Source organism: Prionailurus viverrinus, chromosome B4 (assembly GCF_022837055.1).
Source record: "Prionailurus viverrinus isolate Anna chromosome B4, UM_Priviv_1.0, whole genome shotgun sequence".
Taxonomy (NCBI): Eukaryota; Metazoa; Chordata; class Mammalia; order Carnivora; family Felidae; genus Prionailurus; species Prionailurus viverrinus.
The window spans coordinates 129479554-129494309 of NC_062567.1; the positions used below are offsets into that span (position 1 = coordinate 129479554).

The 14756-nt window shown below is 60.5% G+C and overlaps 1 protein-coding gene across 1 annotated transcript; it reads right to left on the minus strand.

The window, feature by feature from the left end:
• Positions 1-1274: 1274 nt before the first annotated feature.
• On the minus strand, positions 1275-3457 carry KCNJ4 (potassium inwardly rectifying channel subfamily J member 4). The gene is made up of 2 exons (XM_047866952.1): positions 1879-3457; positions 1275-1547 (listed from the first exon to the last, which is right to left on the minus strand). The coding sequence occupies exon 1, from the start codon at positions 3379-3381 to the stop codon at positions 2017-2019; it is 1365 nt and encodes a 454-aa protein (XP_047722908.1). The 5' UTR covers positions 3382-3457; the 3' UTR covers positions 1275-1547; positions 1879-2016.
• Between the last annotated feature and the right edge of the window lie 11299 nt (positions 3458-14756).

Consider the following 14756-nt stretch of genomic DNA (forward strand, 5'->3'; position numbering starts at 1 on the left):
GCTGGTGGGAGGCGATCGTTCACGAAGGAGCTCATCGAACTTCGCAGTAGGTGACCTTGCCTGCTGGTTCCTTGTGTTTCCGGAGGTGGGGGCGCCCTGACCCAGAAGATTCCTGGGAACAGGGAGGGTCCCTCTGCCTCCTTGTACGCCGTGGGTATACAGTTGGCATGTAGCTTAGAGGCAGGGCTGGAAGGAACGCTCAAACTGAAGGGTTCTGTGATAGACTACCAAGTAGGGCCACAGTCCCACCCTTGGCCGTGCGACGTCAGCGCGCTCCCCCGAAAGCTGGAGCCCGATTTCCCATCCTTCGGCTCTGGGTTGGCCTCGTGACCCGACTGGCCGATAGAATGGGGTAGAAGTGTTATCCAAGTTCAAGGCTAGGCCCCAGAGACCCGGCAGCTCCTGCCTTCACCGTCTTAGGTTGCTGTCCTGAGAGGCCACGAAGGAATCTGGAGGAAGAGAGGCCCCAGCTAACAGCCAGACCAACCACCTGACGTGGGGGGACAGCCCGCTTGGGCCTGGCCGCCTAGGTGGCGCTCCGGCTGAGCCCTGCTGCTGGAGGGAGCCCAGAGAAACCAGACAAGGCAGCACCCAGCCCACCCGCAGAACCTCGAGAAAGAATAAAGCACCGTCGTCTAGGTTTGAGGGGTGGCTCGCTGTAGAGCTCAGGCTAACTGAGGCCCGGAGAAAGGCAGGAACTTACCCAAGGTCCCACCCACAGTGAGACAGAGACTGAGTCGGACTAAGACCGGCTTTCCCAGCTGCCCCCTAGAGCCCTTCCCACCAGGGTCCCGAGGCCAAATTCACCAGCCCAGCCTGGGGTGTGTGCGTGTGTGCGCTGTGTAGATGCAGGCTCTTCCCCGAGCTGCAAAGGGTTAGCTGACATCCACACAGGGCTTTCCTGCCCGTCATCTCTTGGGAGGGAGCGATGGTTCGTCCCATGCTGTAGATGATGAAACCGAGGCCAAGAGCATCCGGGTAACTTGCTAGCCGCCACACAGCTAGGAGGCAGCGAAGCTCCGACCCAAGCCCAGGTCCTCTGAAGCCCTCTCGGGATCTTTCCCATTGGCTCCCAGGAAGGAGAATGGCAGGTGATACAGTTCCCTCCAGGGGTCAGTGTCTCAGAAAGGGACACACGTACCACACACAGACACACTCACATCATTTCGGTCTCTCTTTCTCTAACCCTTCTTCCCAGCTTTCCATCTCCAGCCAGTCTACCCCTAGTGGACCATATACTTTATTAAAAATATATAGTTACAAACTCCATTGTCGATCTGGGCCGGACCCCGGGGACCTGGAGGGACCACGGGGGTGGGGGTGGGGACGGTCCTCATCCTGCCCCTTGGGGTCCCACCTCTGCGCCCAAACCCAACACCATCCAGGGGCCAAGATGGCTGGCTTTGGGGACCAGCCAGCTAGCGGGGCAGGGGGAAGGGGCTAGGCTTGACGGGCAGGGAGGGGTGGGAGAGGGGTTCACGGGGAGGGACCGCACCTCCTTGTCCTGCAGGTACAAATGGCAGAAGGTGGATTCGGTGCCTCCAACTCTGCGTTTATAGGTATTTACAAAAGAAAGGCAAGAACAACAGGTCACAGTCATGCAAAAGAAACGCACCCCCGCCCTCCCTCCCCCCTGCACTAACCCCTGCCCACCCCAGAACCCCGTGATGCCCACCCCCCAGCAGTCCAGCCGCCCTCCCCAAGGTTCTGAGAGCAAAGGGGGCACGTCCTTGAAGTGTCCGTGGGAAAAGGGTGGTGGGTCTGGGGTCCCCGAGACGCCAGCGGGTCGGCTGACAGGGCAGAGGGTGTCCTGGGCCCTTCCCAGGCCTGGGCTCTGGAGTCAATAGGGAGGGGTCCCCCAGTCTTTGAAGCCCCCACCTCCCTCCTGAAGGTCCACGGAGCCAGGGTCGGCTCTGTCCTGAGCGTGGAGGGGCGTGTCCTGGCGTCCCACCCCTCCCCCCCGGGGGGGGCGGGGCAGAGGCTCCTGTGGGAAGTGACGAGGGCGGGGCCTGGAGGTCAGATGGCGGACTCCCTGCGGTAGGAGATGTTGTCCAGCGGGAGGGTGGCTTGCATGCGTTCCAGATCCAGGTGGCTGCCAAACTCCAGCATTCGGATGATGCCCGCCTCCTCCTTGGAGCCCGCCTCCAGGCCCAGGCCTGCGGCCACGGCCGCGGCGGCCGCGGCCTCCTCCTCCATCACCTCCTCCTCCTGGCTCATGAGGGCCAGCTCGTTCTCGTAGCAGAAGGCACTGGGCGGGGGCGGCGGGGCAGGCAGCACGGTGATCTTGCTCTCCTGCAGCTCCCGGGCCGAGCAGCAGGGCGTGCCGGCCACCTCGTAGGTCTTGTGGAAGCGCGAGTAGTCCACCTTGTAGTGGCTCTTCTCCTCGAAGACCACGGGCTCGAAGCGGTGGCCCCACAGGATCTCGCTGGCCAGGTAGGAGCTGCGGGCCTGGGTGGTCATGGCGGTGGCCTCCACCATGCCCTCGAGGATGACCACGATCTCAAAGTCCTCCGACTCCAGCTCCTCCTTGCCCATGCCGTAGAGCGGGCTGTCCTCGTCGATCTCGTGGACGATGATGATGGGCGACACCAGGAAGATGCGGTCCAGGCCGATGTCGTAGCCCACGTTGAGGTCCCGCTGGTCCAGCGGCAGGTACTCGCCCTCCTGGGTCATGTAGGGCTTGATGAGCTGGGCCCGCACGTGGGCCTCCACGATGTGGCTCTTGCGCAGGTTGCCCACGCGCCACATCAGGCACAGCTTGCCGTCGCGCACCGAGATGACCGCGTGGTGGCTGAACAGCAGCGTCTGCGCCCGCTTCTTGGGCCGGGCCATCTTGGCCATGATGGTGCCGATCATGAAGGAGTCGATGACGCAGCCCACGATGGACTGGACCACCACGGCGATGACCGCCAGCGGGCACTCCTCCGTCACGCACCGGAACCCGTAGCCGATGGTCGTCTGCGTCTCCACCGAGAACAGGAAGGCGCCCAGGAAGCCGTTCACGTGCATGATGCAGGGCTTGGGGGCCGCCGGGGCCGCCGCGCCACCGCCCGGCGGGGCCCCCCCCGCCGCCGCCGCCGCCGCCGCCGCCCCCGCCGCCGCCGCCGCCGGGCCGGCCTCCAGGTCGCCGTGGAAGAAGGCGATACACCAGAAGAGGAGGCCGAAGAAGAGCCAGGAGACGAGGAAGGCCGCGGAGAAGATCATGAGCATGTAGCGCCAGCGCGTGTCCACGCACGTGGTGAAGATGTCCGCCATGTAGCGCTGCGACTTGTTGCTCAGGTTGGCGAAGTAGACGTTGCATTGGCCGTTCTTCTTGACGAAGCGGTTGCGGCGTTTCCGCCGGGGCACGTGGGCCTGCCCGTTGCGGCTGTGCCCGTGCATGTCCTGAAGCCGGCGTGGTCACCTGGGAAGACGCAGGGCCTGGGGAGGAGAAGCCGAGACGCGTGAGACGCTGGTGGCCCGGGACCTCCCCCTCCCCCTCCCCTGTCCCCGCTCCCCCCCCCCCCCCCCAGAGATGCTCACAAGGGGAGGGGCCTGGCCCAGGGCCCAGGGTCCAGGCCCCCCTCTCCCTGTGCCCAGAATGTGGCACATCAGGCTCTTCTGCAGACAGGCAGGGAGTATCGGGACCAGCGCCAGTGCCTCCGGGGACCAGAAGCTGAGGCCACCAGGACAGCCCCTCACGCTGCCCCCTCCAACCCTCCTTGGCCCCCACCCCGGCCCGGGGAGCTTCCTCATGCCGTCTGTCCCACGCGCCCTGAGCAGAGGGAGCTGTGAATGCGCTGGCCCGCCCCCCGCTCACCTCCCTGGGTCCAGCCTCTGCCCTCTTGGGTCTCTCTCTGGGGCTGGACATCCTCCCACGCGGTCCAGTACAGCAGCCAAAGGCCACCTGGGGCTTTTGACATTTACTTAAATACAGTTGTAAGTTCAGTTGCCCGCTTGCGGCCACTGGCTGCCATTCGCAGACAGAGTGGACAGAGAACGTTTCTACAAGTCACAGGTGGGGGGAACAGGGCTCAGAGAGGGGACGTGACCTGCCCGAGGCCACACAGCTGATGTGTAAATCCAAACTCAGGTGTGTCTAACCTTCAGTTCCACGGGTGCCGTCAGCGTCTTCGAGCTCACGGTTGTGGAGACCCAGAGGCAGGGAGGCAGGCACACCCACTGCCTCGCCGTGACACCTCAGATAACTCGTGTCCCACCTCTGAGCCTCAGCCTCCTCACCCGCGAAATGGGTATCCGAACCCTACCTCACAGAACCGAAGGAGATAGCAGGTGCTCAGTTAAAACGGGTCACCCTGCTGTCCTCCTTCCCGCTTCTCCAGAAGGGGAGGAAGCCGGCGAGAGGCAGCAGTCACCTGTCAGCGTCCTCGGCTGTTTTAGTGGAGGCGGCCGGCCCTTACCCCACCGGGTGGCAGGCGCACCAGCCGGGCGCACGGAGGGCAGACCCTCCCCTCACCCCTCCCTTCCACTGGGTCCCCGGCAGAGACAGGGTGCTGTGGGGGTGGGGAGGGCAGCCGCTGGCAGGGCTGGGCCTGGGCCCGGGCTCCCGGTAACGTTTTGGCCCAGAATTATATAAGGCTGGAAGTTTCTATTTTCTGTTCTATTCTTCTTCCTGATCTAATTGTGCATCTGTGGCAATGTTTATACACTTCCCCGTTCAGGACAACTCGGTTGCCGCAGCAACCAGTGCGCGCCAACGCTATAATTTAGAGATCAACAGCCTGGTGCCTGCCTGCGCCTCTTCCCGGGAGAAACTCCCTCCCTCGGCCAGGCCTGGGGAGAGTGAGCCCTGCCCCCCACCTCCCCCGCGATCACCCCCCACTCTGGGTTCTTCTTCTTCCCCCACCTCAAAGGCGCTCCCTGGGTCCCACAGTCATGCACTGAAGTCCTTCATCCACCGCATAACACGGGCAAGTTACTTGGCTGCCGTGCGCCTCAGTTTCTTCTTCTGGAAAATGGGACCGGTGAGACCCATCAGTCCAAAGACCTAACAGACAATGTGCGTGTGCAATGCCGGCCCTTAAGAGGTCATAACTTTAGCCGGGAGTCCCGCACCCTCTCTGTCGCCTCCCCCGGAGCCCTAACAGCCAGGGCTCCCGGTGGTCAGGGCCAGGAGCGCCTTCTAGTTTTTAGGGAGGTCTTCCTTCACTAAACATCTCCCTCTGCTCTGCCCCCCACTGTCTTGAATGCCTCCATTAGCACCACAGAAGGAACCAGAACCAGAAGGAACGGGCGATCACTGATTTCAAGACCCTCATTTTCTGAGGCCCAGATTCGCTAAGGGTGCCAGAGTGAGGCGGGGTGGGCCAGCCCTGACCCAGGGCTCCTCACTCCCGCTCCAGAGCTCCTGGAAGGTTAAGGTGCCCCTGGAAAGAAGGGCGTCCTCCCTGGAGTACTTGGAGTGCGGTTTGGGGCTAGAGAAGAGGGGGAACCTGCTTGGCCCCAGCATGCCCTGGACCCACTGGCCGCATGCCTCAGGAAGAGGGGCAGAGGGGACAAAGTGTGGTGACCTGGCCTTTGACCGATGACACTAAGGCCCAGACAGGGTGAAGGGCCTACCCAAGGCCAAGCCCAAACCCAGGGTGCTGGGGACCCCTGGCTCTCTGCCCAAGGGGACTTGTGCTGTAGGAGAAGGTTCTTTATGGAGGGCCCTGGGGGTGAGGGTGAGGGAGAAGATCTCTGCATGCTCTCGGCTCTCGGTCCTCCCTCACCAGCACTGCCCACTATTCCCCCTCTTTCCTGAGCGGAAGTGGCAGGAATCAGCCCAGCCCCATGCTCCGGGGTCAGCCCCGAGGCTCCGCATGTCCCCACCTGACCCTCCCCCACTCCCAACTTCAACCCTCAGCCCCAGCCCCTACCTTTCCATCACCCCATCCCCGCCAGCCTCACACCTCAGCCCGGTGGGGGCTCAGCCTGTCCCCCACCCCTGCGGTGATCCAGACCCTGCGCCCATCGCTCGGCTTGCTCCGCTCAGCCACGCTCGGGAATGTCCGCTCGGGGCTGTTGGGAAAGCTACCCCCAGACCCGTCCACCCTCCACCACGGAGGAGCCTGCCCCCCTGAAGCCGCTCGGTTGGTGAGGGCCCTGTCTGCGGTGACCCGCTCAAAGATGCGAACACTCCCGTCACCGCTAACTCCTCGGCAGGAGTGACAGGCTCACCTGTCAACGTGTGGGCTGCCCCCGCACAACGCCCGACCGAAACGTGCAAAGTACCAGCCTGGCATGGTGCTTTCGGGTGACGACCACCGGGAGACGGCCAGGTTTTCTTTCCCTTGTTTGTCACACAGGGCTTCCTGGCGAAGGCCCAGGGCCCCACGGGGAAAGCGCGAAAGAGAACGGGCACAGATCGTCGGAGAGGAGCGAGAGGCATCGACAGTTGGGCACCCTCCTCTGAATACACGTTTTATCAGAGCGCACGCCCTGGTTGTGCAGGTGCCTGGATCGTGTCTCCAATTAAACCGTACTTTTCTGGAAGGCAGGGAGCTGGTCTAATTCTCTTGCAACAAGGGTGCCACGAAACGAACACACGTGGAAGAACACGGTCTCACCACATTTTCTACGGCGGAGGCTCTGGGAGGCCGGGCCCCTCTCCCTGCCGTGCAGGGTGACCTCGGACAAGTCCTTCCCCTTCCTGGCCAGCTTCGCCTGCTGGTCACTGTCCTTTATTCTGAGTGCATCCTGGGACCCCTTTCATGGTAAACTTTCTTTCTTTGGAAGATGCTGGCTGCCTTTAAAAACTTAACGTCCCAGGGCGCCTGGGGGGCTCAGTCGGTTAAGCATCCGATTTCAGCTCAGGTCACGATCTCACAGTTTGTGCGTTCGAGCCCCGCATCGGGCTCTGTGCTGGCAGCTCAGAGCCTGGAGCCTGTTTCAGATTCTGTGTCTCCTTCTCTCTCTGCCCCTGCTCCGCTCACTCTCTCTCTCTCTCTCAAAAGTAAATATTTTTTTTTATGTTTATTTATTTTTGAAGGAGAGAGAGACAGAGTGTGAGTGGCGGAGGGGCAGAGAGAGAGAGAGAGAAAGAGAGAATCAGCTTAGCGTCCCTTCTTGGCAAAATGAAGGATTGACAATGTTGTATCCGTTACCAAAAAAACGTTTTTCCATTCAATTTGATTGTGCTGCAAACATCCAAAATCGGGAGCCCCTAGACCAGACCTCACTGGACAATTAGAGAAACTGAGGCCAAGAGCAGGGCTGTGGCACAGTGAGGCCCAGAGCTGTCGGCTCACTGGCGCTATTGCGAGCCTGCTCCTTCCGGAAGAGGGCTGGGCACCCTGCCTGCCAGGGGTCCAGAGGACCCCACGCCCGTCACTCTGTTTTCCCTCTGATTTTATGACACCATATGCCCCCCTCCTGGCCCACAACTCCCTTTGCAAAAGAAAAGCTGCTAGGGGGCCCTGGGTGGTTCACAGCGGGTTAAGCGTCCGGCTCTGGGTGTCGGCTCAGGTCGGGATGGCACGGCTCGTGGGTTCGAGCCCCGGGTTGGGCTCTGTGTTGACAGAGTGGAGCCTGCTCCGGATTCTCTCTCTCTCCCTCTCTCTCTGCCCCTTCCTCATCCGCTCCCTCTCTAAATAAATAGATAGACTTTAAAAAGAAAGAAAGAAAAGCTGCTAAAGTGACAGCCGGCCAGGTGGATTCCCGCAACCCTGGCAGGCTACGAGGACAAATCTCCCTGCGTGCACACACCCCACTCACGGGAGAGTTACTGAGGGCTGCGGGTACATCTCACCCCACCCTCGAGCCCTCAGCAGCGGCCCCTCCAGACACCTGAGGCAGGCAGGCTCTCGTAGGGGGACAGGCTGGCCTGCAGAGCCTTTATGCATCTAATTGTTATTGGATGGGTCAAGAGGGGAGATGAAGTGACTTGCCCGAGGTCCTACTGCTCAGCCCTGGGGCCCAGCTGACACAGTCTCCTTCTTTGTGGCTGCTTCCAGGCAAGAAACCCTCTGGAAGTGTCAGCTCCCTGCCAGGCACTGCCTGGTCTATCTCCCCGAAGCGTCACTGCAACCCTGTGTTTATTTAGCAAGTATTTATTAAGCGCCTATCACAGCAACAAGCAGGGTTATTATTTCTCTTCCGAGCTGAAGAATCACAGGCTGGGGGTGGGGGGAGTGGGGACGAGGACCGGGGTCACAGCAGAAGTGGCAAAGCTGGGATTCTGACTCAGGTCCGGCTGGTTCCAGGTCCCCGGCTCACCCCGGTCCCCAGTCTGGCTTCCGGCTCCCTTCACTTTCCACAACACCCTGCGCGACCAACGCGGATCCCTTGTGTCTCTTCCCAGCACCCCTCCCCCCAGCCCCCCAGGCCCAGCCCCCAGTCTCTGAATCTTCCCTGGCTGTCCCACCAGCCACAGCCCTGCTTTCTCAGAGCCCCTTGGCCCTCACCGCCTGTCTGCGCCACCCGGCTCCTTTTCGACTTCAGAAAAACAACGTGTTGGCTAAGCCCTCGCGTTTGGGTGGTAAAACCTGGCTGTCAGTCTCAGCTCTGTCACCTCCCAGCATGTCCCCTTCGGACCTCAGTGTCCTCATCTGCAGAGCGGAGAGGATGCCGATAGTACCTACCTCACCCGGCCCTTTGTTGAGACCAATGTGATATAACTACTGGGAACAGAAACGCCGGCCGGCCTGGAACAGAAACGCCGGGCCGGCAAAACGCGAAGAATATGCAGGTGACGATGGTGGCGGTGCTGCTGACCAAGATGACGGTGATGACGAGACAGGGAGCCGGGAAACCCAGCTTCAAGCCCTGGCTTCACCACTAAGCTGCTCCGGCCAGGCGCTGCTTCCCTCCACCTGCAGAATGGGGGACCATGTTTGCTCCCTGGCAGGAGAGTGGGAGAGAAACAAGGCGCCCGGCACAGAGTCCGAAATAAGGCGGGGGATCTGGTGGGTGCTCCCGAGTCTCTTCAGCCCCGTTCATCCCTGAACCCCTCTGGGGTTTGGACAGGGAAGCTTTTTTCTTCTACCAGAGGGAGCAGACACAGGGCATTAGAGACGAGGCGGGGCCGAGGGGTTCCTGACTCAAGTGCACCCAGGACGGGTTCTAGAGGGTGGGAGGATTTCCCCGGGGGCCGTGGAAGGAATGAACGCCCTTGTCCCCCTTTCCCAGCCCCGCGAGGAGCTCTGACTGAGGCTTCTCCGGCCCGGCCAGCCTGGTTGGCGGGGAGGGTTCATTCAGCTCTGACCTGCTGCTCAGGCCCCAGGAGGTCTGACCACGTCCTCGTCATGAGTCTCAAGAGCCCTCATCGTCCCCCTGCCATGGCTTCAGCTCTGGACTCCCTGCACCAGTTTCCGCCTGCGTGACCTTGGGCAAATTACTTAGCCTCTCTGGTCCCTGCCCTCCGCATCCCTGGGTAGGGCTAACAATAGTCCTTACCTCATAAAACTGTAATGAGGAACAAATGGGATCGTGCCCTTCACGTGCCCCGCGCGGAGTAAATGATTGCTAAGTGGGTACAAATCACTCCCCGGGGCTGCCCAGTCCTTCCCTTGACCTCCTCCTCTGAATTTCAGCCGCAGCTCCCCAGAGCCGGCCCTGCACCCATCACACGGCCCCGCCCGGTTCGTTTTCCGACACCAGCACAGGGAGGAGCTGAGTTAAGAGCCGTGGCCTCGGACTCTCCCCAGGCTGACCCGGAAGTGGGACGGGTCCCGCCTCGCTCCAGCAGACTCCTTGACCTCTCTCTGGGCCTTGGTGTCCTCATTGGCAAAGGATCGTGGTGATGCCTACCTTGCAGGGGGGTCGTGAGGGCCGGACGCAGGCTGCCAACGGTCACAGACGTGCAGGCCCCACAGGGGGTGCCCAGCGAAGGCCGCTCCTCCCTCGCACCTTCTCTACCCCGAAATCCCACTGCACACGCACCCCCTCCCCCGCTGGCCAACGGTGTGACATTGCAAAATCCACGCGGAGCATTTAGCACGCGCTTCCTCTGGGCCGGCGCTGTTCTGAGTGCTTCATGCTGATCAATTCCTGCCATCCTCACCATGACCTCAGAGGAAGTTACCATTATTATCCCTACTTGAGAAGAAAACTAAGGCAGAGAGAGGTCCGGCAACTCGTCCAAGGTCACACAGCTCATTAGCGGTAGAGCCAGGTTTTGGATCCAGGCAGTGGGCGCCAGAGCACGTTCATTAGGCACCCTAGGCTCCCGCCCCAAAGGAACACTGTCACATTATTTCTTCCAGTTGGTAAACATTTATCAAGTCTGACTCTGTGAAGTCAGCCCTTTGGGGAAAGGAGAAGCTGGGTCATAGGGCGAGTTGGAGCCAGGACCTGGTCCCTGATTTTAGAGCCAGACACACGGGAGACGCTGGGCTCCCCGAGGGGCTCTGAGCGGCGTGACGTGAACTGGTTCATTCCTCCAGTTCTGCACCTCAACTCCCAGCTCCCCCTCCCGGCCACTCAGCCAACAGGTGAACAGGCTTAGAAAGCAAGTTCCCCGGCAGGGCGCCCGAGTGGCTCCGTCAGTCGAGCGTGCGACTCTTCGTTTCGGCTCAGGTCATGATCTCGTGGTTCGCGAGTTCCAGCCCTGCGTCAGGCTCTGCGCTGGCAGCACGGAGCCTGCTTGGGGTTCTCTCTTCTTCCCGCTCTCTCTGCCTCTCCCTCTCTCTCTCTCAAAATAAATAAATAAACACTTAAAAAGAAGAAGAGGAAGAAGAAGAAGAAGAAGAAGAAGAAAGAGAGAGAGAAAGAGAGAAAGAAAGAAAAGCAAGAGAGAAAGAAAGAAAAGAAAGAAAGAAGAAAAGAAAGAAAGAAGAAAGAAAGAAAGAAAGAAAGAAAAAAGAAAGAAAGAAAGAAAGAAAGAAAGAAAAGAAAGCAAGAAAGAAAGAAAATTAGTGTCCTAGAATGTCCAGAGAGGCCTCCTACCTTCTGGTCATGGTCACATAGCAGGAGCTGGTGGCTGGAGGACCCAAGGGTCACTGCTCCAACCTGCAGACGTGCCCTTTACTGCACCACCATCGCCTGGCCTCTGCCCTGCCGGAATGCTCCCCACCCCTGCAGGAGCCCCCTCTATTGGCCAGACAGTCCCACCAAAGGGACTGTCCCCAAACACCTGTGCCCTCCTTCTATACAGGGATTAGAAGGCGAGAGCAGATCCCTGAAGGCTTCTTGTTTCTAGAACATCCTCAGCTCTCTCATTGGTGGTGGGATTCGATCCCCCACGGCCTTACTGGGGCCTCTAGGGGCCTGGTCTGCTGCTTATGCCTCCTCCAAAGTTGCTGAGTTACTATTTATTGCACCCTTGCTGCGGGTCAGACCCAGGCCGTGGACCCACCCAGCCTTCTGGATCAGCTGCGGAGAGATGCCATACACATAACAGCATCTGCATAGACGGGGGGTCAGAAATTGTGGCGAGCTGCCTGAAGGAGAAGTTCGGCAGGACATGAGAGACGACAGGGGCCTCTGGTTGGCTGGGGGTCCCCTGGGGCCTCTTTGAGAAAGTGACATTGAAACTGAAACCTGAGGAGTGACTGGGGAGTCCAGCCGGTGAGGAGAATCGTGTGTCTGTGTGAAAGGTGGTGTGTAGAACATTCCAGAAAAGAGTTTGGTGAGTCGAGAATCTGCAGCAGGCCGGGTAATGGGAGTGAAGTGAGCAAGACGAGGGGGAGAGAACTTGCCCAGGATGAGGCCCCAGAGGTGGGGGGAAGAATCATGGGGCTCATCCTCATGGCCACGGGATACAGGTGGGCAGGCGGTTGGGGTTTGCCTGGTTTGACCGATTAAATTTCCATGCAGGGCCTGGTGGCAGGTTGCACGGGGCGATTGGGAAGAGGCGCGCTGGGAGCCGGTAACGAGACGCTGAAAGAGGACCAGATTTAAGGAGTGACTGTTTCCAGCGTGCGGTGGCTGTGGGGGTCCAGGTAGAGAAATCCACAGCATGTCAGACCCCGAGGTCCGGGCTCAGACGTTAGGTGCTGACCGCCCGGGGCGGAGTTTTAAGTTGTGCAAACCGGATGCAGCCGCCTGGGGCCAGAATGCCGGGAAGAAGAGGGAAGGGCCCCGGGGCCGCTGGGCATCTCCTGCCCACGAAAGAGGACCCGGACCCAGCACGGCAGAAGACCAGAGGAGCAGAAGGACGGCGGGGTCCCCAAAGCCAGAAGAGGGGTTTTAGCAGGGCCGCCCAGTTGGCCCTGACCAGCCCAGACCACAAGGCCAGCGGCCCCATGTCCCTTCTCCACTTGGATGCTGTCCCTCCCTTGGCCACAAGGGGTGAAGTGAGGACACGGGCAACAGGAGAAGGCAAGGTGTGGGGACAGCGGCTGTGGTGGGCCAGGGGGCAGGAGCAGAGGGCAGGCTTGGAGACCACCACCCCAACCTTGGTTTCTCAGCAAACCAGACTCCAGGAGCTGGGGCTGACGGCGGGGGGAGGAGGTCCCCTGAAGCTGTGGGGCATGGGGGCTGTTGTCCCTCGCTCACACCGGCACAGGATTCTCTGGATTTTCCGATGGGCCCACAGGCCACACCTAAGAAGAGGTGTCGGGAAGAAGGGAGGGTCAGGGAAGGGGAGTCTGAGCCAAGTCCCAGGCTTGCTTCCTGTCTGGCTCTGCATGGCCCTGGGTGGCTTCGGAAGAGGCACGGGACAGACTGGCTGGGGCACTTGGGGGCACCCCTGGGACCTCAGCCCACAGACGGTCACGCGCATGGGGAGCCAGGTGCCCTGTATGCCCAGCCTGGCCTGGAAGAAGCCAATGCCCACCCATGAACGGCACGTCGCACAGCCGGGGGGGGGGGGGGGGCGGCGGGGAAAGGAGGAGGGAGCCTGGGAAGGAGCGATGTGGGTCTTCAAGATGTGTTTTTAAGAAAAAAAAAAAAAAAAAGGCAGCAGCGACGAACGTTGAGCGTAGTATCTACCATTTGTGTAAAAAAGGAGAGAAAGAAATTTATAGACACACATATTTGCTTGTCTCGGCTTGTCTGTGGATGGAGACCCAGGAAACTGGTGACACTGGCTGTCTCCGGGGAGGGGAAGCAGGTGGCTGGGGATGGGGTGGGAGGAAGAATTCTCACTGTATTCCTGTTTATGTCTTGTTAATTTTAGAACCATATGAATGTATTACCTACAGAAAAAAAGACACATAGAAAGTTTTAAAATTAGTGCACACATATGTGTATTTTTCTGAGAAGGCTCATAGCGTTCATAAGGTCCCCCAAAGGGCCCAGGATCCCAGAAAGCCTGAGACTCCTTAACTTCTGTGCTGTGTGGCCTTGGGGAAATGCCTTAACTTCTCTGAGTCACGTCCGTAAAATGGGGAGGAATGACGCCCACCTCCTAGGCATGCTGCGAAGATGAACAGTAGTGGTGGACAGGAAGAGTTTATAAACCGTAAGGCGCAGAAGCCCTTCTCGAAGGGGGTGACTCTACCAGCATCCACGTTCCCCTCCAGGGTTCCCCTCCAGGGCTCGGCAGCTCTGAGGGAGGCCCTGGCTCACCCCTGCCTTCCTCCTTGAGTCCTCCGGGCCTGAAGGCCCCTCTCCGGATGGCCCCCTCACTCTCCCTCCTGCCGCCTCTAATATGCACACCTCTTGCAGCTCCCAGGCTCCGCCTTGGCCTAAAATACCACCGCCCCCCCCCCCCCCCCCGACCGCCCCACCGGTCCTTGGGAGCAGCGACCGGGCAGAGTGACCTCCTGCTCCCCAGAGGCGTCTGCTAAAAAGGGGCACTGCCGACCCAGCGCTGCCGAGACGACCAACGACCCCTCCCCAGCCTTCCCCAGCGCAGTCTGTGACCCCCATCCCCGGCCCAGAGGGTTGCTCAGCTAACACTGGGGCATCACCCTTCAACCCCCCCCAACGCCACCATCGCCATGATGCTTGTGATGGTGTAGCGACTAACACCGTTAGCTGTGGGCCAGACCCTGGCCACAACTTTGACCCCCACCCCGGAGGTGGGTGCCGTTACGCTCAACCTCACCTGGGTTTCAGGAGCTCCCCCAAGAAGGTGGACGGCCCCACACTCTGTCCGTCCAGCCTGCAGTGTCCTCCCTGCTCCACGCCACGTCGTGGCCAGACGACTCCAGGGCCTCCCCCGCTGCGGTCCCACGTTGCCCCTCGGCTTGGAGCCCTCCGGACTTCCCTCGACGCGGCCCTGGGCCTCTCCTCTCCACCCCACCCCTGCCCAGCCTTCCTTCCCGTTCCTCGAACGCGGCGAACGTATTCCCCTCCGGTCTTTACTCTGGCCGTTCCTTCGGGCTGAAATGCGCCAAGACGCCACTGCTCACACCTTGCGATGGTCCAAGAGCCCCCCTCCCCCCGCCCCCCATGCTCGGCGTCCCGATCCTCACGGCATTTATCCGATCCGGGCCCATCTCACGTACAACCTCCTTAAGTGCGGGGACCTCGAACCTCTGCTCTCTGCCTCACCCCCGACCTCCGGTGCCCGGCACAGAGTGGACCCTTAACAAACCTCTGACGACCGACCGAGCAACAAGCTAATTCCAGCTCGTCCATAATTCCCGCGAAGGATCCAAGCAGGGGATATGACAGAATGTGACCAAGGAGGAGTTATTCCTGTCCCCGTAGTCAGGGAGAACCTCTCAGGCGGAGGTGGTCTCTGAGTGGAGCCAGATGGAGACCTTCTGTGGCACCAGAGGGAGTGCAGGACGTCTGAGGCCTCAGGCCTTCGCCTCACCCTCCCACAGAGCATAGGCTTCTCTGACGTGTCCCCTGGGGGGCCCCTGGGTGTCCCCGATTCACAACAAGGGCTCCAGGCCCAGAAGAGAAGCTCCAAGGACCGGAGGAGGAGGGCGGGGAGGCTG

What these genes read in the sequence shown, in the direction of transcription:
- KCNJ4 (XM_047866952.1), bottom strand. Translation starts at nt 3,381, where the DNA reads ATGCACGGGCACAGCCGCAACGGGCAGGCCCACGTGCCCCGGCGGAAA.